Consider the following 25,260-nt stretch of genomic DNA (forward strand, 5'->3'; position numbering starts at 1 on the left):
ATATAGAATCCATACTTGAAATTTGCTAAGAGCATGTATTTGAAGTGTTCTCACCACAGGAAACAGATGGTTAGTATGTGAGGTGATAGACATTTTAATGAGTTTGGTGGTGGTATCATTTCACAATTTGTACATACATTTATCGAAACACCACATACATCCAAAATACATTCAATTTTTGTCAATAAAACTTCAATAGAAGTGAAAAAGAAATTAAAGAAAAATGTATACAAAGATTATATTAATCAACTTACTTCTGTCGTCTTTTTTTATGTATATACAAATATGACTTTCGCCTCAGTCTCTAGCTGTAGCTGGCAGCTAGGGGTACGCGCCCTGGCATCTTCTGTACCCGAGGGCCGCCATCGACGTTGCTTCAGTTCCTCTAGGTTTATCTGCGCCACTCGCCCGCCACACACTCCGCCGTCATAACCCGCCATCATGGTGAAGCTCGCAAAGGCTGGTAAAAATCAAGGTGACCCTAAGAAAATGGCTCCTCCCCCAAAGGAGGTAGAAGAAGATAGTGAAGATGAAGAATCTTCAGATGAAGAAGATGACAGCAGTGGAGAAGAGGTTGTCGTCCCTCAGAAAAAAGGCAAGAAGGCGGCTACCAAAGCACCAGAAAAGAAGGTGGTGGTTTCACTGACAAAAAAAGGCAGTTGCCTCACCTGCCAAGAAAGCAGCTGTCACCTCAGGCAAAAAGGCAGCAGCCATTCCAGCCAAGAAGACAGTTAAACCAGCCAAAGCAGTTGTAGCATCTGGCAAGAAGGGAGCCACTCCTTGCAAAGCATTGGCAGCAGCCCCTGGTAAGAAGGGAGCTGTTGCCCCAGCCAAGGAAGCAAAAAATGGCAAGAATGCCAAGAAGGAAGACAGTGATGATGATGAGGAGGGTGACAGTGAGGAGGATGAAGACGATGAGGAGGATGAAGATGACGAGGAAGAGGATGAACCTGAACCAGAAGTCATGAAAGCAGCAGCAGCTGCTGCCTCAGAGGACGAGGATGATGAGGATGACGAGGAGGAGGATGATGATGATGAAGAGGATGATGAGGAGGATGACGAGGAGGAAGATGACTCTGAAGAAGAAGAACCTATGGAGATCACACCAGCCAAAGGAAAGAAAGCTGCTCCAAAAGCCAAACCAGTGAAACACAAGGGCATGGCTGAGGAGGACGAGGATGAGGATGAGGAGGATGAAGATGATGATGAAGAGGATGATGAAGAGGAGGAGGAGGAGGAAGAAGAGCCTGTCAAAGAAGCACCCGGAAAACGAAAGAAGGAAATGGCCAAACAGAAGGCAGCCCCTGAAGCAAAGAAACAGAAAGTAGAAGTCACAGAACCAACTACATCTTTTAATCTCTTCGTTGGAAACCTGAATTCTAACAAATCTGCCCTTGAACTAAAAGTTGGTATCAGTGAACTTTTTGCGAAAAATGATCTGGCTGCTGTGGATGTCAGAATTGGAACAACTAGGAAGTTTGGCTATGTGGATTTTGAATCTGCTGAAGATCTGGAAAAAGCCTTGGAACTCACTGGTTTAAAACTTTTTGGCAATGAAGTTAAACTAGAGAAACCCATAGGAAAAGACAGTAAGAAAGATCGAGATGCAAGAACACTTTTGGCCAAAAACCTCCCCTACAAAGTCACTCAGGATGAATTAAAAGAAGTGTTTGAAGATGCCATGGAGATCAGATTAGTCAGCAAGGATGGGAAGAGTAAAGGGATTGCTTATATTGAATTTAAGACAGAAGCTGATGCAGAGAAAACCTTTGAAGAAAAGCAGGGAACAGAAATTGATGGTCGATCTGTATCCCTCTACTACACTGGAGAGAAAGGTCAAAATCAAGACTACAGAGGTGGAAAGAATAACACTTGGAGTGGTGAATCAAAAACTCTGGTTTTAACCAACCTTTCTTACAATGCGACAGAAGAAACTCTTCAGGAAGTATTTGAGAAGGCAACTTTTATCAAAGTGCCCCAGAACCAAAATGGCAAATCTAAAGGGTATGCATTTATAGACTTTGCTTCGTTTGAAGATGCAAAAGAAGCTTTAAATTCCTGTAATAAAAGGGAAATTGAGGGGAGAGCAATCAGGCTGGAGTTGCAAGGACCCAGGGGATCACCTAATGCAAGAAGCCAGCAATCAAAAACTCTGGTTGTCAAAGGCCTGTCAGAAGATACCACCGAAGAAACCTTAAAAGAATCATTTGACGGTTCTGTTCTTGCAAGGATAGTCACTGACCGGGAAACTGGATCCTCCAAAGGGTTTAGTTTTGTAGACTTCAACAGTGAAGAAGATGCCAAAGCTGCCAAAGAGGCCATGGAAGATGGTGAAATTGATGGAAACAAAGTTACCTTGGACTGGGCCAAGCCTAAAGGGGAAGGTGGCTTTGGGGGTCGTGGTGGAGGCAGAGGAGGCTTTGGAGGCCGAGGTGGTGGCCGAGGAGGCAGAGGTGGATTCGGCGGCAGAGGCCGGGGAGGCTTTGGAGGGCGAGGAGGCTTCCGAGGAGGCAGAGGGGGAGGAGGAGACCCAAGCCACAAGGAAAGAAGACAAAGTTTGAATAGTTTCTTCTGTCCCTGTCTTTCCCTCTTCCATTTGAAAGAAAGGACTCTGGGGTTTTTAACTCTGTTACCTGTTCAATGACAGAGCCTTCTGAGGACATTCCAAGACGGTATACAGTCCCGTGGTCTACTCGGAAATCCCTATAGATGACATTTCAAAGGAGATACCCTGTTGGTTTTGACTGGATGTTCATATAAACTTTTTAAAGAGATGAGTGATAGAGCTAACCCTTATCTGTAAGTTTTGAATTTATATTGTTTCATCCCATGTACAAAACTGTTTTTTCCTACAAAAAAAAACAAATATGAATGATGATAAATATATTTTAAATAAACCTGAAACAATTGTTTTCATGAGAATAAAAAAATTACAAGTGATCAAATTTCCTTTCATAGTCTAATTATGGCAATTCTTTCTCTTTCACTAGTTCTTAAAGTAATAATGTAGCATGTCAAAAGTTTCAAATTTTGACTCTGCAGTGACTGCAAAATTAAACCATCACTGCCTAGCATTGTGACACATGCCTGTAATCCCAGTGACTCAGAGGGCTGAGGCAGGAGGATCACAAGTTTGAGACCTTTCACAACAGCTTAGTGAGGTCCTAAGCAACTTAATGAGAACTTGTCTTGAAATAAAAAATAAAAAGACCTGAGGATGTAATTCAGTGGCAAAGCTTCCAGGGGTTCAATTTCCAATATTATTGATAGTTATATTTTTAATTTTGAAGAATACCTTTTTAATTTTAATTCTATGGTTTATTTTTTCATAATAATCTATTCTTGTTATGACTACAATATTGCCTCAAGACTTGCTTGAGAATTTTCTTTTTTAAATAAAAAAAAAAAACCCTGTATTATTACTGTTTTCTCAAGGATACATTGTTTGACCCTAATATTTATTAATTTTGACCCTTATATTTTCATTTTCATTTCCACAAGTATCTTGTTAATTGATGTTTATGATGTAAATATTAGGTTTATTCAAACAGTTACCTCTTGATACAGGTAGAATAATGACTTCTGAAAAGTGTCCAGGTACTACATCAAAAACATTGAATATGTTATATAAAAAGCAAAGAAAAATTAAAATAACAAAAAGAGTTAAGAATGATAATATACTGAGTTTAAAACAGAGTGATATTGCTAAATTATCAGGTGGGCCCAAATGTAACTATAATGGTGTGTAAATGTAGAAAAGGGAGGCAGAAAATTACCTGAGTGATGCAGTGTGAGAAAGATTTAGCTTTCCATCACTGATTCTGAATCTGGAAGGAATACCAGCAATCTCTATAAGTCTGGGTTGTGGTTGGGAAGAATATCAACATCAATAAGTTAAAAAAGCAAGGAAATATTAGTTATTATCTTAGAACTTTTAGCAAGAAGGTAGATCTGTTAATTCTGCTGACATAATACCTTGATTTTGGCCCAGTGAGACCCATTTTAGCCTAGACCCATTATCACACCTAGAATTGTTTGATAATAATAAAATTATTTTCTTATAAGCCACTGTGTGTGTGTGTGTGTGTTGGGGGGAAATTCAGCAGAAGCAACAGAGATGGAGCACAGCTCTTTGCTAGTTGTTCCTGTAGATTTTCTTTACTGTTCTATACATCTTTTGTTGAAGGAACTTAATGAGCTATTGTAACTTCAGGATGAACAGGAACGAAGTTAACTTTAGGTGTAATAAAATATGAGTGATTTTATTCTAAGGAACTAAAATCTATACTGGAAGCTGTTATCCTAGACCAGGTTCATTGTTCAGTTTTTAAATTGCTAATTTTAAACTGATGGTAAATGCTGACTGTGAATTAAAGAGGGCAAAATAGCCCAGTTAAAAGCCATGTGGCACATATATTATGTAGATGCTGGCTAGCTGTAATCTCTGTTTAATCTTTTATATGTTCCATCTGCTTTTGTTTTCAGAAGTCACCAAAATCTCTGATATTCTGAGGTTCTACTCTCTAATCATATTCTTAGTGTTTTGCTCCTTTGTGTAAATTTTTGCTATAATTCAGTAGGATTTTGAATTGAGAGATAATACCTTGTCATCTGACTTGAATTGGAAATGAAATTTATTTTGTAAGTTCGTCTTTCTTTCTAGAGGTAACCATGTCTATTATGAAAACTAAGAGTTAGCTGAAAGAGCTTAGGAGCTGTCAGATCCTTTGTGTCCAGATGTAGTGGTCTCCCTTATCCATAGTCTCACTTCCCTTGGATTCAGTTATCCACAAGTAGAGTCCAAAAACATTAAATGGAAAATGCCAGAAATAGTTCATAAGTTTTAAATCACACACTGTTTTACAGTGATGAAATCTCACACCATGTAGTTCCCTTCTGCGCATGACATGGGACTTAGACCATGTCTGCATTCAGGCTGCCCATACTCTATACACTAACTACCTGCTACTCACACAAAAACCATCAGGTCAGCTATTGTAGTACTGGTGTTTGTGTTCAAGTAAATATTATTTTACTTAATAATGATCCCAAAGTGCAAGAATAATAATGCTCCCAATTAGGACATACCAGAAAGAAGCCATAATATGCTTTAAATAAAAACATAAAGCTTTAATAAGGTATTTTGCAAAAGATAGGGAAAAAAGTTCACTCACATAAGTTTTATTACAGTATATTGTTATAAGTACTCTATTTTATTTTATTATTAGTTGTTGTTGTTAATCTCTTGCCCAATTTATAAATTAAACTTTATCACAGATATGTGTAAGAGAAATCATAATTGTATATATTGAGTTTGGGGTTATACACAATTTCAGGCATGCACATGAAATCTTAGAGTATGTCCCTTATAGATAAGAGTAGACTATTATACTATTTAACTTTCAGAAAATAACTTAAAGGACTTTTTATAGGTTTACTAATCTAGCATAAATTTTGGACAATATTGTTTCTTATTACCTTTAATCACAACCAAATTGCCTCTAAAACAAAAATAGTCATTACTGCCTAATTGTTACTGAAAGTGAAAATTAATGCTTAGAGTTTTCTAGGGATTACTGTATTTCCAGAAATAAAAAATGAAAAAAATAAACCTTGATGTTAAGTTTAATTTAAAATAACACAATGGTCCACATTGTCTTCATAGAATCAGTTCCACGAGAACTAGAGAATGTTATTATCAGAGAAACTTACCATAAAATGCAGGCATGAAGAAAACAGTTTGTGGTTTCTTTTGTTTTCAAAGTCTTTTTGGGTGAAACTAACACAGTGTCTCATTTTTGAAATTTCACATGGAGCATGGAATGCTCTGCTGGATTATAGTCTACTTCCAATCCCTTCCACATTCCTGTAGCTTTACAGCTGCCACCTCACAACTTAAACATCTTCATCTTGCATGTGTCTCCTGGATTCATGGTGACTGACTTTGTCTACTTCTCTTCTGCTTGTGATTATAATGTTTAATCCTTCCTGAGGAGAAGCAGTGATCCTCCCAAAGCATTTCTAGCTGGCTGACTTCACTAATAATAACGGATACATAGGTGGCAAGACAATATTAATGCAGACATTCTTTAAAACTACCAATAAAACCTTATTTGTATCAAATCTCATATGATACCTCAGTCTAAATACTATACCTGTGAACAAAATATTTTACTTCAAAATTATGGAGGGATAAAACATTTATAACAGAACATAAGACCCTTCTAACAGAACTGCTAGAGATTTTACATATAAAAACCAAACATGAATTACATTTGATCATTTTATTAAGGTTATTTAGATAAAATTCTCTTTCATTTGTCATATTGTTCCCCATCTTTATGGACTCTGAATAATAAATATATTTGTCTGCTGAGGGCCATTGCCAAGTAGGAATGACACATCAAAATTTCCTTGCTAGCGTACCCCATGTTAAATGGATTTCGCTGTTGACATTGCATGTAAGGTGACCTTGCTCAAGGAAGGCGGATCCGGGTTTAGAGCTGATCAGGTTTGAGGAAGTATCCCGGTCCTTGGGTTTAGGGCGTTCCCCGGTTTAAGACAATAGGGGTTTTAGGGAAGTTGGAGGTTGAAGATTATTGCTGCCGGGATTAGGGTGTTCCTGCTGCCTGAGCTCCTGATGAGATTCAAAGGGGATATTGAAAAAAAGCCTCATGGAGTAGGTGAATTGGGCGGAGGAGAACTGGGATTGCCCCAGAACGTGTGTAGAGGCCAGTGTGAGTTCGGGAATAAAGAATTGCTGTTTGAATCGACAAAGCTGTGAGTGGCTCATGATCTTGTGCCCAGTCAAGACATTGCCATTTTGGTGGCCCATACGGGGCCATTTGCCGGAGAGTATTATCTGTCAAAAGCCAGTTTATTTTCCAAAAGACCATAATGTCAAATTCTAGAATAAATTTATTCATATATGTATTGGGACATCTGAAATTTATGTTTTATATAAATATATCCCACTTGACTTGATTACACTTGGAAAAATAATAATTATTTTCCTCAATCAGATGAGTACTAATTATCATAAACAGATAAGATTTACCCTCCAAATAAACCAGCAACTTTGGTCAACTCAAACATTTAAAGAGCAAATTCTTGATGTCTGACTCTGTAAAACTTGACAGATTAAGTCTGCCTTCCTGTCAGAAAGCAACCTGAAATGTCAGAACAATACTTCTGAGATGTGCCTTACATGTGGGAGTGCATTGATATTCAAGCCAGTTAATAAAATAACAGATATGCTACTTCCAACACACAAAAAATGGCATTACTAATTAGTCTCTGAAGTCAAACTACTTTAAATGCTGTAATATATGTGCATCTTTTCTGCAAAGTCTTGCTTGTAGAGTGGAAGATCACTGTCTAAAGGACTCCAACATATGGTGAAGGCACAAACAATATGCTGGCACCTTACTGTTAGAATGCAGAAGAGTGAGAGACCACTGCATACATAATAACGTTAATTTTAAAAGGAATACTAATTGGATAAGGATCTAATGGAGAACACCTGACTGGCAGCAGCAGGGAAGGATGTTCCTACTGTTCAGACATAGAACCTAATAACAGAATCGTCTCTTCCACTCAGTCATTCCGAGAAAATAAATAAACGAGTCTCTTGGAAGAGATACCAGTGTAATTTACATTGAGGTTCCCAATAAGTAACTTATAATCAGGATGAGATCCCAGGTGCATGTAATAAATAATAAGAATCTCCACAACATAGTAGAAAACTGCAATGAATTTTCCTTTTAGGGTATGGAATTGTAATGATTTGGAGCAGAAGACAGAAAACAAGACAGTGTATGTGATGTGTAAATATCAAGGAAACAGAGAGGAAAAAAAAAGACAATGGAGAGGGGGCAGAAAAGAGTGGAGCAGAGAAATAGTGACAAAGTTAGAGAAAAGAAGTTAAGAAAAAGAAGATAAGTGAGTGTTTTTTGTTTTTTGTTTTTTTGTAATTGTTTGTTTTATTCAGTGCTGGGATCCTGCATGCCAGACAAATGTTCTATCACTGAGTTACATCTCCAGCCCAGAAAGTAGGTGGAACATGCCTGAGATCAAAATAACCTTAAACTATATCCAAGAACTGCAAGAAGATTGCCAAGCAGTACCATTTTTTTATACGCTACATTAATCTACTTCTAGGCTTTAAACTTGGTTCCTAATGAATATCTATAAAGGAAAAAAAAACTAGCATGAGGGAGAAATATCAGGGAAAGAGAATGCTCTACTGAAGACAAGAAATTAGTTTCTAACACCCATAGAAGAAGGAAGAAACAGTAGTTTCCTTTAATAGGAAGTTAGCGCCATAAGAAGTTAAAACTACAGCAGCTGTGCCTCCATGTGTGCCAAACACTGCCCAGTAATGGCTGAGCAAACATGTCATTTGTGTGGCTATGATATCTGGATGGGCACATGTTATGTAGAATCAATAATTTTTAAATGAGCACACTGAAACTGACACAGCTGTACATAAATTTCTTAAATAATAGTGCTTATAGTATTTTCCAGAAAAGCCTTAAAATCCACTGAAGGACAGTTTGAAACTGACTTTTCAAGGATGAATATGAACAGAAGTCAGATTTTCCAATCCATGTTCTTGTGATATAACAATCTCAAAATTGTGCTAAACATTATAACAGCCTGTGTGTGTGTGGGGGGGGGGGGACATTAAGCCTGTGAAGATGTAGATGAGCACCTACATCTGCACAAGAGATCCCAAAACTCCTCTCGCTACTCAAACAACGAGTAGCTTCTCCCCTCTTCCTTCCTATAAATTTCCTCTGAAACAGTTGTTCAGGGAGACAAACCTGAGCATGTACTTCTTGGCTTCCTTGTCAGTTAACCATGCAATAAAATTCTTTGCTGTTGTTTTTCAAAAACCAGTACCATGGTATTGGCTTCTGTGCACGTTGGACCCTTACTCAATATCAATACTGTGCCCATGATAATTAAGTCAATTGTGTCTCTTCAATCCCAGTGTGTTCTATTTAGACTAAGAGCATCCTTTCACACAGAATGGATTCTATGGAGAAAAATCAGAAGTGTTGTGTTAAATTGAACACAATTAACATCAATTTTTTTTTGGTCTGGAAATGTAGTATTTATCAGAAAACTCACTTTCTGTGACAATTAGGCAATAATGATTAGGCTTGCAGTGAAACAATTTTGGTTGTGGTTAAAAGGTGACAGGTGATATCATTGGGTTAGTTTGTTCATGGAATTATTTTACCAACAGGTTTTCTCTTATTTAACTTGTCTAAGAGATTAAATTCTTTCTTTACCAACGAAGATTTGATCTTATCGTTTGTCTTGAGCGTAGTCTGTGACTCTTAGAGCCTGACAGCTTTATCAAAGTTGCTCAAATTGTAGTGTTTTTTTTTCTTGTTTTCAAAAGCAGGGCATTCTTATTTCTAAATTGAAGTAAAGCTGTGTACTAATGTACTGTATTTGGCATAGTGGAATTTGGGATCTCTCTAGAGCTAAAAATCTGTCCTCTTCTTCATTGCCTGACAGATACAAATACTGGCATTAGATGTCTTATTTTTGGAAATAAAAAAAAGAATATACTAAAAGACTAATTCTAGAATGGATTTGAGAAAGATTAGGTGCTCAAGATGTTGTGATATAATTAGAAATATATGCATTAAGTTTGTTCTCAGATCCTCATATACAGTTCCTTAAATACTAGTAACTGCCTAAGTGATAAGAAGATAGGAACATCTTTTTGTAAACTATTTGGTCTCAATCCAGGATACCTGGCATTTGACTTTTAAAGTCCCTTGAAATAGAAAGTTATAATAATGTATTTGTATGCTGCTGAGATGTTTGGTGGCTTGGTTGCTATGTAGATTCAGAAAAGGGGCTGGTCACCAAAAGAGGAAAGCATGGTTAGAAAGTTGGACTGTGCTCTCAGCCTTTGGGAGAGGCTGGGAATAATTGCTAATGACATATGATTTAATTGATTATGCCTAGATAAGGATGTCTCATGTGAATTCCTAAATGATGTGCCTCAGAGCAAGCACACTTGCATTGATCTTCTGCAAGGGTGGTACGCCTGGAGAAGGCATAGGAACTGTTTACCCATCTTCCTTGCTCTATGTATCTCTTCCATTTGGCTGTTCCTGAGTTTCTTCACCTTCCTCCCAGTTTATTAATCAGTCATACTAAAATGTCATCTTGGATTTTGTTTATTATTCTTGCAAGTTACTGAATCTGGGAGTCATGGGAACCCCTGATGTATAACTGGTAGGTCAAAAGTACAGGAAGTAGAAGGGTTACTCAATTAGTATCTGAAACTAGAGCAATCTCTTGGGATTGAGCCCTTTAGCCTCAGAGCTGAACTAATGCCAGATAGAGTGTGTCAGAAATTAATTGAATTGTAGGACAAGTTGGTGTCCAGAGAATTGAAGAACTGGTTAGCATAAAGAAAAAAAATCCACAAGAGCTGATCCTTCATAACATAAATGATCCATTGCAAAACTATTTTAATTCACATGTAAATTGTAGAATATACCACATGGAACTAAATCGAATCCTGAGGGACTTCCAACTCAGTGAACTTGTCCTGCTTTTCTTCTCTAAACCCTGAGGGCCCTGTTATAGAAGTGTACTTCCCAGTCCAGAATCCTTTTTTCATATGGTAACTATCAAAGTACTAGTGCAGTTAGGGGTTAATAAGCCTGAGGTTTTTTTTTTTTTGAATATTCCAAAAGTCTTCACTGTTAGGTGGACAGGCAGTCATGAGCAGGTGGATAAGGGAAGGGCAATAAAGGGCAGAATCTCACATGAAGCACATCATACGTACACAACAAAGAGTCTCAGTACTTTCACAGGACTTGGATATAACAAGGAAAACTTATCAATATAAAAAAGTAATGGGAAAATGGGCCTCATATGCCAGCTATCCCCAAGCCATGATTAATTGTAACTCCTTGAGGAAACTATTACTTCAAGACCATATTACCTGCAACTAGGTCATCAAGAACTTCTGATGTCACTAAGTCATTATAACCCCCAGAAAGAAAGTTTGCTGAGGATTATTCAAAGGGTAATATAACCACCTGAGGAGGTATATGAAATCTGGAGCAAGAATCAAGAAACCCAAATCTCTTGAAAAGCCCAGACTATGAAAAAAAAAATTGCTGCTCTTTCCAGAGAGGTACAATACCCTGTATTGTGTGTTTTTATCTAAATCATTTCTAATAAACTTCTGCCTGTTTCTCTCAATAATTCCATCGAAATTTTTTCCTGTGGAGTCTCACGAACTGGTCCCTGCCTTACAACATTCAGGAGAAGTCCTTGACTAGATCTTGGGAGATAAACTAAGCTATAGAATCCTCACTGAAAAGACTATCTCCCTATGTACCTAGGGATTGATGCCAAAACATATAGTTAATGCTAAGGTTGTGATTATTGGTATGTTTCTTTATCCTGTTGGGGGTCCTGGCTCATGCTACTGCAGCTTAACTTCACAGGGGTCTTAAGAGCCAGTAGCCTATATGAGTAATTCAGGTGACCCATTGTGATTCTATCAGAGACAACTTCTAGAAGATTTTACCCATTTTCTTTTGGTCAATGCACACTTGTCCTTTGTTGAACTTAAGCTACATCTTTATTTTGTAATAAAACATAACCTTGAGTATAACATCTTTGAGTTCTGAGTTATAATAGACTGTCAAGTCTCTGGGGGTTATCTTAAGTTACCCCCAACACATATTATTTCAAAAAAGAAGATCTTGGTCATGCCCACCACAGTTTCTCTAATACTGCATCTCATGGAAAAATCAGGTCATATATACCACTCTTCCTTCCCAAAATATCCCAAGCTCATTATTCTATTGGAATATCCCTTCAAATTGATAGCCAAGGATAGGAACAAAGTAGACACAGAAAAGAAAAATGTCATCTTAGTCTTTTCCAAGGAAAAGTGTTGCTCATATACTTCGTGTTGAAATACATGGGGAAAGATGCTCAAATTTGTTATATATATATATGCTATACATATACACACACACATATATATACTGAAATTGTCTCTTATGTCCACCTGTAAAATTGACTAGATAATTTTTCAAATAATGAAAATTTATTCTATATTAATGTTTTTAGAATATTAAAGATAACTTAATTCATAATTCACTGTAGATCCTTCCTTCCCTCCCAAATCTTCTCTCTCCCCTAGATTTATACAAGTCAAATCACTGAATCCTTTTCCTGGCATACCTAATCTTTTAAACATCCTTTGATGTATGGTTTATATAGAATTTGCTGTTAAGTTCTAGAATACAACTTAAATCATATAGACATGATTCTCAAAGTTTAAGGAGACCCATTATTCACAAATTACTGCAGAGTTATGGACTGTCTCAAATCATACATGGTTTTTGTGATTGTTCCACCAGAGGCCAGTTTTTTTCCTTTCATCTATGTACCAGCTCTATACAGTTATTCATTTCTCTGTAATAAATTACTCCAAAGTTAGCAGTGTATACAAAAGCATTCATTATTGTATAGTTTCTGTGCTTCAGATGTGGCTTAGCTGCATCCTCTGAACCACAGCCTCTCAAGATGCAGTGACATTTTTGGCCAGAAGTGCAGACATCTCAAGCCTCAACAAGAGTAGGTTTTGTTTCCAAGCAACCTCGTGTAGCTGTTAGCAGGATCAATTCCTGTGAGGTGTTAGACTGAGAGCTTCAGTTACTTAGTGAAAATTAGAGAGAGGTTATCCTAATTCATGTTCTGTGTGGTCCTCAAAATATGGCAGCTGGGTTCACCAGACTGAGTCAGTAGTAAAAGAAAGAGGGAAATATAAGGAGAGAGAAAGAGGAAGACAAACGTCATAATCTTGTATAACATAATCTAGATAATGATGTCCCATACTATTACATTGTTTAGAAGCAGGTCACTAGACCAAGCTCACCTATACTCAAGAGGGAAGGCTTTACATAAATATGTGACTGTCATGAGGTAGGGGTCACAAGGGTCCCTTTTAGAACGTGCCTATCATGCACTAACAAAGTTTCTTTACATTTTTCATCTTCCTTGAAAATTACCACAATTGACTCAACTTTCAGAATTACACTCTCATCAAATTTTTCCTTTCTCAGTTATGAAAGCACATGTACATTTATTCATTCAGATCATGTTATTCATCAAACATCTTGTAGGTTTCAAGCTTGGATATGAATGTTCAGAAGACAAAAATGAATGTAACCCATTTCTTGCCTCAGAGAAAGCACATTTATCTAGTTATATATACACAATAAAAATTAAACATGAGAAATGGTTTGCAAAGATTTTGAAACAAGTTTTTGCAGCTTGTCAGTTTGTTTTCCTTTTGAGTTGGTATTTGAATCCCAATGCAAGACTCCGTTCAATCAATCAACTACCCTGTAAACATTTTCTTGTTTTTTTTTCTGAAAAGAGAGATAAATAAAAATTAAAATTTCACAGTTCTTGATGCAATTTGCTTATCATTAGCCTTAAATATTTATGTTTTAGTAGATTTTGGTATATACTTCTCATCCCTTTAAACCTATACATTAGTTTAAGACATTATATACTATATGTAAAAAGTGGAAATGATATAAGCATCTATCAATGGGTGAATGGATAAGTTGTGATACTTGCATGTAATAGAATGTTCCTCAGTCTTAAAAATATGTAGTATTGATAAATGGTACAGTGTGGATGAAGCTCTAAATTTTAATCTGTTCGAAATAAATCACATTCTAAAGGCTGTACATTATATAATTCCATTGAACTAGTAGATTGGGTTTAATTAGGATCAGTTTCCTGGTTCAGTGATGGCACTTTCGTTCTGTGTCTTCATGTAGTGGGATAATACAAGTTGGTTCACTCAGGTTTCCTTCATAAGGGCAATACCCTTCCTTCATGGCCCAATCACCTTCCAAAGGCCCCACTTCATAATGCTATCACTTTGAGGGCTAAGATTCCAAAATCTGAGTCTTGGTAATTCAGAGACATTAACATCATAGCAAATAGATAACATCTGTGGGGATAAAAATCATCATTGGTTGTTGCCAGGGGGAAAGGGAATGTGAAATACTGTTGAATTGGTATAAATTTTATTTTGTATTGACAAATGTGTTTAGAAAGTAGGCCAAGTGGTGGTTGCATAACACTGTGAATGTACAAAATGCCACTGAATTATACTCTAAAGATAGTTGACTCTGTTCATGTGAAATTTAGCTAAATTAAAAATATGGAAGAAAGAAAAACAGTAGAAAAACAAAACTTCATAGGACCTGATTCTCAAAAGAAGCAGCAATCATGCCTACCATTATATTTCTTCTTTTCTTCAACTGAATAATTTGTCCATTCTGACATCATAATAGCAATATAGAGCATATCTCAATCCTCAATATGTAAACCAGAGTTAAAATGCTTTATTTTAACAAATTATGAATTTTTTCCTCTTAATTCAATCTTCAGTAAGATGTCGCTAGTTTCTTAGCCTCCTGTCACTAACTTCATTTCATCTTCTGATATCTATGACACTCAATTAATTCCACTTATATCTTACTTAATAATCATTTTATATTTATTAACTTATTCATTAATCAAATTTAAAAATATGAACAAATGTCATAATATCTATGCATGAAGTAGTTAACAAAAAGGAATCCTGTTCTCAGCTGTAAGAGGACATTGGAAGAATAAGCAAATAAGCAAAAAAAAAAAAAAAGTAAATTGGTTATTTTTAGAAAAGGAATCATGGAACTTAAAAATAGATTATTGAAAGAAAACTTGTGTTAAACAACATTCAATAGAGTGGTTGACCCAGTCTCTCTGGAGAGATTATATTTGATGGGAAAGACTAAAAATCATTAAATATGCAAAGATCCAGAGGGTGGGCATTCTGGCCTGCAGAAGAGTCAATTTAAATATGCCAAGAGTGGATTGAGCTTGCCATGTAGTACGAATAGAAAGGAGGACAGAGTGACCAGAAACTAGTGACAGAGGAACAAAGTAGAAGGCAAAGATGGAGAATGAACAGAAGTCAGATCTTGCAGACCATACTTAAAGGGGTACTTGAATCGAAGTGTTAATGTTTCCATGAAAACTGAATGCAATGTTGTGGATTAATTACTAAACCTAATCATTATTCTGGGCCCTGTAGGGTCTTGAGAAGAAAATTATATGAGGCAAGGAATAACATACTTTTAATACCTTCTTGTGCATAAATAGTGTGAAATTTATGATTGGCCATCAATTAATAATTTAGGGGAGGAGAAATATAAACTGATTTCAATATCAAGGATTTATTTTTCTTCTTTCATGTAACTTCATTTTACGGTACCCTCCCTTTTGGAGGACCTTATATGTTCTATTTAATTTTCCACTGTGAGATGCCATGCTGCGATTCTGTTAAACTCCCTTGGAAACAGGTATTTGATTGCTGCTGCTTCATTCAGATGATTTCAGAGAATGAAAGACAGATCATTTAAGAGAACAGCTGTTAAGTTTTGCACTAGCTAAAGGACTGCTTTTTTCCAAGTGGATGCTCTTATCAGAAAGTTCAAGTCCTCTGTTTTCAGCCAGATCAAGGAAATGGTCATTAGATGTAAGACCATTCTTATCACTTCTCAGTTGCACATTTTACTCTCCAACCACTTCACCAGAAATCTCCATTTTAGCCACTCACAGTAAGTAAACACCAAAATATTCAGCACAAGTGACCTATGTGTGACACATGAAGGAGAGCCTTTGGAGATAAATTAGCATGCTGCATAACCACCAACTATATCTTTGATTTGAGGACACTGGATCATTTTTCTCAACTAGGGAAAATCACACATTTATTTTTTAAAACAGTGCATCATAGTGTGTTTTCAAAATGGATTTTAAGTTCCTGTGGGGAGACCACCTTGACAGTATATGACTGATAAAGACATTGTCAGTTTGAGGTTTTTATTTCAATACAGGTCAGTTCTAATTTCATTGCATTTGCAGTTTAGGGAATCACATAGCTCCTGTAAGATTTAATTTATATTCATTGTCAAAAGAAATACACTGCATGATTCTTGTTAATTATGAAATAATTCAAGCACTAGGCAAGTTCATAGATTTTAGAATTAAAGACTATTTTGTCTTCACATTGACCCCCTCCTGTCCATTTCAGTGGTATCAATTAATTTATTTGATATTACTAGATGTTTCACATGCACATAACCATTTAAATGCACACTCAATTACACCAGAAAACACACATACACACACACACACACACACACACACACGCCTACCATACATACATATGTTTTATTTATTACTTTTGAAAATAACTAAGAAAAGTTGTTTCAAACCATATTACATAGATATGTCTATGAAAGTAAATATAAAACTAACACATTATTTCAAAAATTTGTTTAAATTTTTAGGTATAGATGTCTTATAGATTCAATCTGTTAATAACTAAACTTCAATAGATAGACAAAAACACTGTTTTAATATTTTCTTCTGGAAAGATGTTCCTCATCATGCATTCACAAAATTTAACTCCCTACAAGTAACATACAACCTTGAACACAATCTTCTTACCATAACCATACTTAGAATTTCCCTCTAAATACAATTAAAATGATATAAAACGAGTCAATAACTCATACAAATTTCACAAAATAAGAAAACAATATATCAATCTTGCTGCTTATATTATTAAATATAAAATACTAAACATAGAAATTCTATATTTAGATTATTTTAATTTTTTATAAACAAGCTTATAAATATATTTCACTAATATTTTTCAGATATAATGACTCATGCTGAAAATAATTCCTATTCATCTTTTACAGAAGAGTTAATTATTATCTGTTACCCTAATATTCAGGTGATGGGAGATACTGGACAATGAATAAGATGAGTGAACATTTTGTTCAATTTGGAAACAAATGGAAAGCTTACACTAAGAATTTGCTGGGTCCTATGTCAGTGCAATAAATAAAACAAATTAATTGTAAAAGGAAGAAGCTTAAGCAATTAATAAACCAGAATGCTAAGGGAAAACCTCCATAATACATTCACTTATCACTAGAAGAATAATATTATGGATTTTGTTTGCAAATATTTGGCATATGGTGATCTAATCTGGTGAAAAGAAAAAGCATCAATAAATATATTGTCAACTTTTGATAACAATCATAAAATTAATTTTAAATAGAAACATTTTATAAATTTTATTAGATGATTAAAATAAATAGATGAAATGTTTTATAACTGCCCTTCTCAATTTACGGGGTTGTAATTTTTCAAATTAAATATCAGAAGAACATTCAAATTATTTTCAAAAGTACATTAAAGTAAAAAAAAATGTAAAATAAAAGACATTGATCGCTCTACCCACCCCCAGAATCTCTTTGCCAAAATATATCACCAATAGGTATACTTGTTTATTCTTTAAGTACATATAGTAGCATGTAAAGCATATCCACTCAGACACACAAAATATGTATTTAAATATGTATTGTGTGTATGTATGTATAGAGTCCTTTAGTTGGCAAAAATTATTATATTTTTACATGGAGAACATAAAATACTTTAATGCATTATCTGAGAGCTCCTTTCAAGAATTAAATTGCATAAGTTCTAAGAGTACATCTCAGCCATTTTTGTAATAATTTTGCGATTATCCAGATAGTTCTAAGTTAGATTTTCTCAACCACTAAAAATTTTACCTAGCCCCTCTGCACTAATGTTTCCTCAAATTCAGTCACAGATTTGACTTGAGACATCAATTTTGCTTTCCTTGAACTTCATGTAACAGCATCATCTTGTTAGGATCTCTTTGAGTCTTTCATTCTTGGCTCATTAGATTCTGAGATTCCTCTATATTCTTATATGTACCAGGAACTTGTTCATTTTTGCATTTTATGTACAATTGTCTGACACAATTTCTTTAACTTCACCATGATGAAAATGAGATGTATGATTAGTAGAATCAATACTTCATATTTTAAACTGGGATCTTTTCCTGGGCTAGGAATATTTGGTGTCATACTTTCTCATGATGCTGACCCATGACAGCAAGCTGCAGGTCCGAGTCAGTCATGCAATGAAGAGAGTGAACAACTGACATCTTACAGTGCACTGTGCTGCTAACCTGTGATAGTTGGTGAAACCGGCATATTTAATGCATTTTCAGCAAAGGATGTTTTAATTACAATAACTTAAATGGTATACAACCATATCTACCATTAAGTAATATGTGTATTATTATTTTATAAAAACATACTAATACTTATGTATATATTTTAATAGTATTAAACATTAGGGTTTATCTTAGTCCATTTGGGTGGGCTTATATGAAAATACCTTAGACTGGATAATTTGTAAACAACATAAAAGTATTGTTCACAGTTCTAAAATCTGAGAAGCTCTTTATCAGGGGCCAACAGGTTTAGTCTCCAGTAAGGACTCACTCTTTGTTTAAAATATAACACTTTATTTACATGTTTTCAAAAAGCAGAAGAAACAAACACTGGTGATCATAATTGGTGGATGAGGGCAAAGTTGATCTTTCAACCACTTTTATAAGCATGATAAAAGTTTTAAGAAGGGAAAAGCTATCTTGGCTTAATCACTTAGTCACATCATGGCTCCATCTCTTAATATCACCAAAATGAGAGCTAAGTTTCAACGTAAATGTTGGAGGGGACCCATTCAGAACATAGCAACCTTATTTCTGTTACTTAATTATCATCAGTGAAACTACTCTTTCTCCATTTTGTTTGACAATTATGTTTAAATATAAACAAGATTTTTTTTTTTATTCATGAAATAAGCATATGCTTAACTGGAGGAAGTATGGGCAGGTCTCCAAAACAATGATAGTCATTCACATTAACTTCAGGAATGCTTGGATTCACTGCACATCTATACTACTACTCGGTATTCTTTTTTATCTTTTAGTTATAGGCAGACACATATCTTTATTTTATTTTTATGTGGTGCTGAGGATCAAACCCAGTTCCTCACAGACGGTAGGCGAGTACTCTAACTCTGAGCTACAACCCCCACCCCAGTAATGGATATTCTTAATTTTTAAGTTTTAGTCATGGCAAATGGGTGGGTATGTAGCAGAATGTTCCCCCCCCCCCCGTATCCCAGGGGAATGGGATTTTGGAACCACCTTCCACCTCAGAAAGGATACTAAATTTCACTAGAAGTTCAAATTCCTTATAATCTCCTCATGGTGTGTTATTTGCATATGATATAGACATTTTTAAAGGATAAGATCATTTAAATCATCTCAAGATTACTAAATATATCTAAAATAATGTAAATACTAGGCAACTAGTTGCATTGTTTAAGGAATCATGAGAAGAAAAAATGTCTGTATATTCAGATACAAATTTCTATTCAAATGTTTTTTTATCTGTATTTGGTTGAATGCTAGAGTATAGAACCCACAATATGGAGGGCCTACTATGTTATCTTATTACAGTTTTAATTTACATCTCCGATAATAAATGAATAAATATGTTCAATGATTTCTCATATGGTTATTAAGTAACTTTTCCATGTCTGCTCAAGTTTTGGCACAATTTATATTAGATTTTATGTCTGTTTTTATTGCCTTTTTAGAATTCTTATCTATTCTGTAAGTAAGTCCTTTGTTAAATATATGTGGGAGTTCATAATCCGCTTGAATCAAATGTATGAAATATGATATGTCACATTAACTTCAGGAATGCTTTGTAATGTTTTGAACAACTAATAATAAAAAAAGAAATAAATCTTTCTTTCTCTGGCTTACCTTTTTTGTGCTCACAATGTTGCCTTTTAAAAGATACATACTATTTTTTTTTTCATTCTAGTCATATATATTAGATATATTTCCAAGTAGAAATAATATATCTTCATATATATATTCAAATATATCTTCACTAGGTTAGGTTTTACAGCTATATTCCTATGTTTTTGCATAATTTTATTTGTTATTTATGTCTATAATAATTCTTAAATTTATATGCTTGTATGGCAGGAACCAATTCTTTTTTGTGTGTGTGTGGATATCCAATTTGAACCATAATTAGTTTTTTTTAATTAATCCCAAAGGTATATTTATCATAAATCAGGTGACCATGTACATGTGGAATTCTATCTGAATTCTATTTCACTTAGTCTTTTTAATTCATACCATTACTGCACCATTTTAACACATCTTTGTAATAAACCTTGACATATGGTGGTGTATATTGTCGAAATCAAAGAAATTTTGCACAGTAAAATCTTAAAACTTATTTATGACTGTTATTTTCATTTGTCTTATTTAATTTCTATCCTCAGTATTTTATAGATTTTAAGGTCTAATTGTCAGGCTTATTTCAACGATCAATCCCCAGTATTTGTTTCTTTTTATGATACTATAATTTTGTTTTACTATAAATGCATTTGTTTTAATTTTCACCTTATTTTTAATTAAAATTATGCAGTTTATCAATTTGATGATTTTGTTTTGAAGAACCACACTTTTATTTCATTGATTTTTGTCTGTCCATTTTCTATTGATTTTGTGATTTTTTTCTTTCCTTCTAATTGTTTTGGATTTGATTTGTTTTTCTGTTTCCTTGTTTTATAAGATGAATACTAAAATCATTAACTGTAGATCGCTTTTCAAATTATATGTTTAAAACTATAAACATTCTACTTATCAATGATTTTGCATGCCATGAATTTAGATGTTGCTTTTGTTTACAGTCAGTTGAAAATAATTTCTAATTTCCCTTGAGATGTTTTCCTCCTGATTCATGAGTTACCAATAAATGTGTTGTTTAATTTCTTCATACTTGGGGATTTCCATATTTTTCTTCTTTGGTTAATTAGTTTCATTGATTTTTAGAGAACATGCTTTATTTGATTTCAATTGTTTTTAAATTATAGGAATTTGCTTTATTCATAGAATATTGTTTATTCTATTTCATGCATGCTTGAAAAAATGTGTATTTTGTTGTTGTAGATGGAATGTTCTATTTATGTTAGGTTCATTTGATTTATAGCATTGTACAAGTCTTCTATATCCTTAGTGAATTTCTATCAATAACTGGTTTTTCTATCAATAACTGAAAAAGGGGTATTGAAGTTTCCATCTACAGTTATTGAATCATTTATTCCTTCTTTTAATTCCATCAAATTATTGTGGAGATAAACCACTCACTCACTGCCAAATAATTCTTCTTCACAGCATAAATAAAAAAATATTTTCTAATAAGCTTGCTACTTTTTACAGAACTAAATGGTGAGGTTTCTGTTTCCTTACTTGTTATTTCTGGCTGTAGATGGACATAATATCTTTATTTATTTCTGTGTAGTACTGAGGATCGAACCCAATGCCTCACCCACTCTAGTTAAGCACTCTACCACTGAGCCATAACCACAACCCCTTTGTTATTTCTCCACTGCAGGGAAGATGAGACGGGTATGGAAGTGTAGGGAAGAGATACTTATTATAGTAAGCCCTCTATGAGAGAAAAGGAGTAGCAAATTTCACTAATCCTTGCAGTCTCAAATGTCCCTATTTTTCACTTGAAAGAAATAAATTCTAGGGCTAAAGTCATTTTTCCTTCAGTAGATATAATATTGACACTTGGCAGAATATAATTGACTTAGATGAATCTAACAAAGGATTCACAACAATCAAATATTTTTAAAAAGTGAAACTCAATATAAAAACAGAAACAGAGTCTTTAAAAGTGAGTAAAAGAGAGGGTAGAAGCATTTCCAGGAAAAAAATATGTACACATGTTCAAAAGGAAAATAAAAAACTCCCAGTACTGAGAGACAGGAGCTTATTTTATTTCCCATTTTGTAAGTCATGAAACCAAATTAATATCTTTGCTATGTAATAAAAACACTATTATTAAGTTAATTTCTGAGTGCTTGGAATATGTCTGCTTTATTCATTTGAATAAATAAAGTGACTATTATCTTTTATTAGTATTTTTGTCTTTTAAAATGCATCTCTCTTAAGGTTTTAATATTCTGAAGGTTTCATTTCTGTTGTAATTCACATTTAAATCAAAGTGCTTCCTAAACACTGATATTCAGAGGAGACATTCTGGAAAAATCATTCTTGTCTATGTTTAAAACTCTTTCATCAACATTTCTGGTTTAATAGATAGAAAACTATGTGAATTGAAAAAAAAAAAAAAAGACTAGAAACAGGGAAAGAAACCAAGGGTTAATAGTGGTCAGAAAATTAAAGCTTGTCATGCGATGAGTACATGAAATACAATCAGCAAAAACAAACCAAGGGAAGGCAATTTTAGATATGTTATCAACCTATCAATAACTGGATGATAGGCACAAAATAAAGTACCATGTAATCAAAAGAATGAAGATTTTGCTTGCCTTTTTGTGTGTGTTCTTTTTTTTTTGTTTTTTTTGTTTTTTGTTTTTTTGGTTTTTTTGAGCTGTGTATATTTTCTAATGCCACCTTACTTCCAAAATCTTTGGATGTAAGAAAATTTTCCAAGGTTGAGAGTAATATTTTTTTTTTTTACTTTGTCTTAATTTAAAGATCCATTTCTATTAATAATGAACCAGGTAGAGATGTAGGGGAGATGTCATTCTCAGTCAATACCATCTACTCAGACTGGTGTATTCTGAAATGAGTCATGTCTTTTAATCAAAATTCTGTCTATATACATCAATAATTGTGGCAATCTAGATTTAATCTGGTATTCAATTATTGGGTTTTAATAATATTTGACCTCAGGCTCCTTAAACCTGGATTACTCCTAGGTGCTCAGTGTTTCCACTGAACTTCCACTTCAATACTCCAGTGGATGTGATGCTTGGGTGTCTAGATTGTCCATCTCTGTCCTTTTGCTCTTAAATCAAGCTGTGCATGTGGGTATTCTGTGGGACCAGCCACTTTGCTGTTTCTCCCAGGTTCTCTATTTTAAACTCCAAACTCATTTGGAATTTCTACCATCACTCTCCAATTCTTATCCTGCCTTAGTTGAAAAATAGGGCACATGATCCACTTTTTCTTACATTACTTATCCTTGAATCTCCTTAATTAATGAAAAAAATGGGTCAGGTAGTATTAGATATGTTATTAAAGATATGAATATCCTGGAAATTAATGCTCTATTTGAGGTACAGGTGACAAAGATTTTCTCCCATTCTGTAGGCTCTCTCTTCATGTTCTTGATTGTTTCATTTGCTGGGAAGGAGCTTTTAAGTTTGATACCATCCCATTTATGGATTCTTGATTTTACTTCTTGCATTTTAGGAGTGGTGTTGAGAAATTCAATTTATAAACTGACATGATGGAGTCTTGGGATTATATTTTCTTCTACTAGGTTCAGGGTATCTGATCTAATGCCTATGTCTTTGATCCACTTTGAGTGGACTTTTGTGCTAGGTAAGAAATAAGGGTTAAATTTCATTCTACTACATATGGATTTCCAGTTTTTCCAGAACCATTTGTGGAAAAGGCTACCTTTACTCCAATGTATAATGTATGTTTATGGCATCTTTGTCTAGTATGAGAATACTGTATTAATACTTAACACCAAAAATGGGCAGGAACAGAACAGACATATCACAGAAGAAATAAAAATTGTCAATAAATATATGAAAAAAGTTGGAAATCTCTAGCAATTACAGAAATGCAAATTAAAATTACACTGAGATTTCATCTCACTCTAGTCAGAATGGCATTTATTAAGAATAAAATTAATAATAAATGTTGGCAAGGATGTGAGGGAAAAGGGTACACTCATACACTGCTGGTAAGATTGCAAATTAGTGCAACCATTCTGGGAAGTAGTATGGACATTCCTTAGAAAACTTGGAATAGAATCACTATTTGATCCAGTTATCCCACTCCTCCATATATACCCAAAGAACTTAAAACCAGCATACTACAGCAATGCAGCCACATCAAAGTTTATAGCTGCTCAATTCAGAATACCTAAGCTATGTAACCAACTTAGGTGCCCTTCAACAGATAAATAGATAAAGAAAAAAATCACATACACTTGAATATTACTCAGCCATTAAAATAGGACATTATGTCATTTGCCAGAAAATGTATGGATCTGGAGACTACTATGGTAAGCAAAATAAGTCAATGCTTAAAATAAAATAAAGGTTGATAGGTCTCTCTGATATGCAGATGCTAACACACAACAAGTAGGCTGAGGGCAGAATAGCAGTTTAGTAGATTAGACAAAAGGGAATGAAGACAGGGAGTTGAGACAGGAATAGAAAAGACAGTGGAATGAATCTGACACAATTTTCCTAGGTACGTATATAAATACATCACAGTGAATCCCCACATCTGCACAACCATGGGCTGTGAATCTAATTAGAATAAGATGTGTTCCATGTTTGTATAAATATGTCAAAATATACTTACTGTCATGTTTAACTAAAAAGAACAAATTTAAAAAATAATCACAGATAATTCAAGCACTTTTTTATAAAAAAAATTGTTCATGTTGTATTCTTACTGTACTAACAAGAATAGATAATGTAAAAATGCAGTCTAAATATAATGTTCTAAATCCTTCAGGATTTGGGAACAAATCCTAATACTTTAAAATTTTGAGTTTTAATTACTTTTTTTTCTCTCAAAACTATTGTTTTAGCATTAACTTCGAAAGTCAATTGGAAACACTTACAGCCGGTAAATTCAAGGATATGCACTTTTGGCAAAACTCATGACACTACACACTCCAAAAAGAGGTAGTATATTATATGTCATTTATAGTTTAATAATGTTGCTTAAATCTATGAGAGAATACAAAATTTAATAAATAATTCCTCATTTGCTTCTTTCTTCTCTTCTCAGAAGCATCCTAATTAGCAGTTATTACCCTAAGGACTGTCCCAAATATGAAATGTAATAATTTAAATAAGAGGATGCAAGAAGGAGGAAGACTGCAAGCACCATTTTATGAAATAAGGGCAATGGTAGTGGTCATGAACATTAACACAGAGGTTTCTACTGTGTCAGGAACTGGATTTGTCTATAAATTTCCACTGTAATTTTATAAAATGGGTATGGGAATAAATATACTTCATAACAAAGACAGAGAAAGTTTGGGACATTAAGAATAATAAATTTATACAGCTGTGGCAGAAGATAGTTTAAAAGGAAGCAATCTAACTTTAATATTGTCACACTTAACAGTGGTCCTATACCAACATTTAAATATAATTTTTTGTACTCATAATAACAAAGCTCATGCAATTTAAACTTAC

The 25,260-nt window shown here is 34.3% G+C and overlaps 1 protein-coding gene across 1 annotated transcript; it reads left to right on the plus strand.

Moving 5' to 3' along the window:
* Positions 1-302: 302 nt before the first annotated feature.
* On the plus strand, positions 303-2,842 carry LOC308642795 (nucleolin-like). The gene is given in 3 exon segments (XM_081282149.1): positions 303-653; positions 655-2,528; positions 2,531-2,842. Coding segments are annotated over 3 exon segments (2,121 nt in total). The 5' UTR covers positions 303-441; the 3' UTR covers positions 2,566-2,842.
* Positions 2,843-25,260: the final 22,418 nt, after the last annotated feature.

Source organism: Spermophilus citellus, assembly GCF_964194105.1.
Source record: "Spermophilus citellus genome assembly, chromosome: 2".
NCBI classification, from domain to species: Eukaryota; Metazoa; Chordata; class Mammalia; order Rodentia; family Sciuridae; genus Spermophilus; species Spermophilus citellus.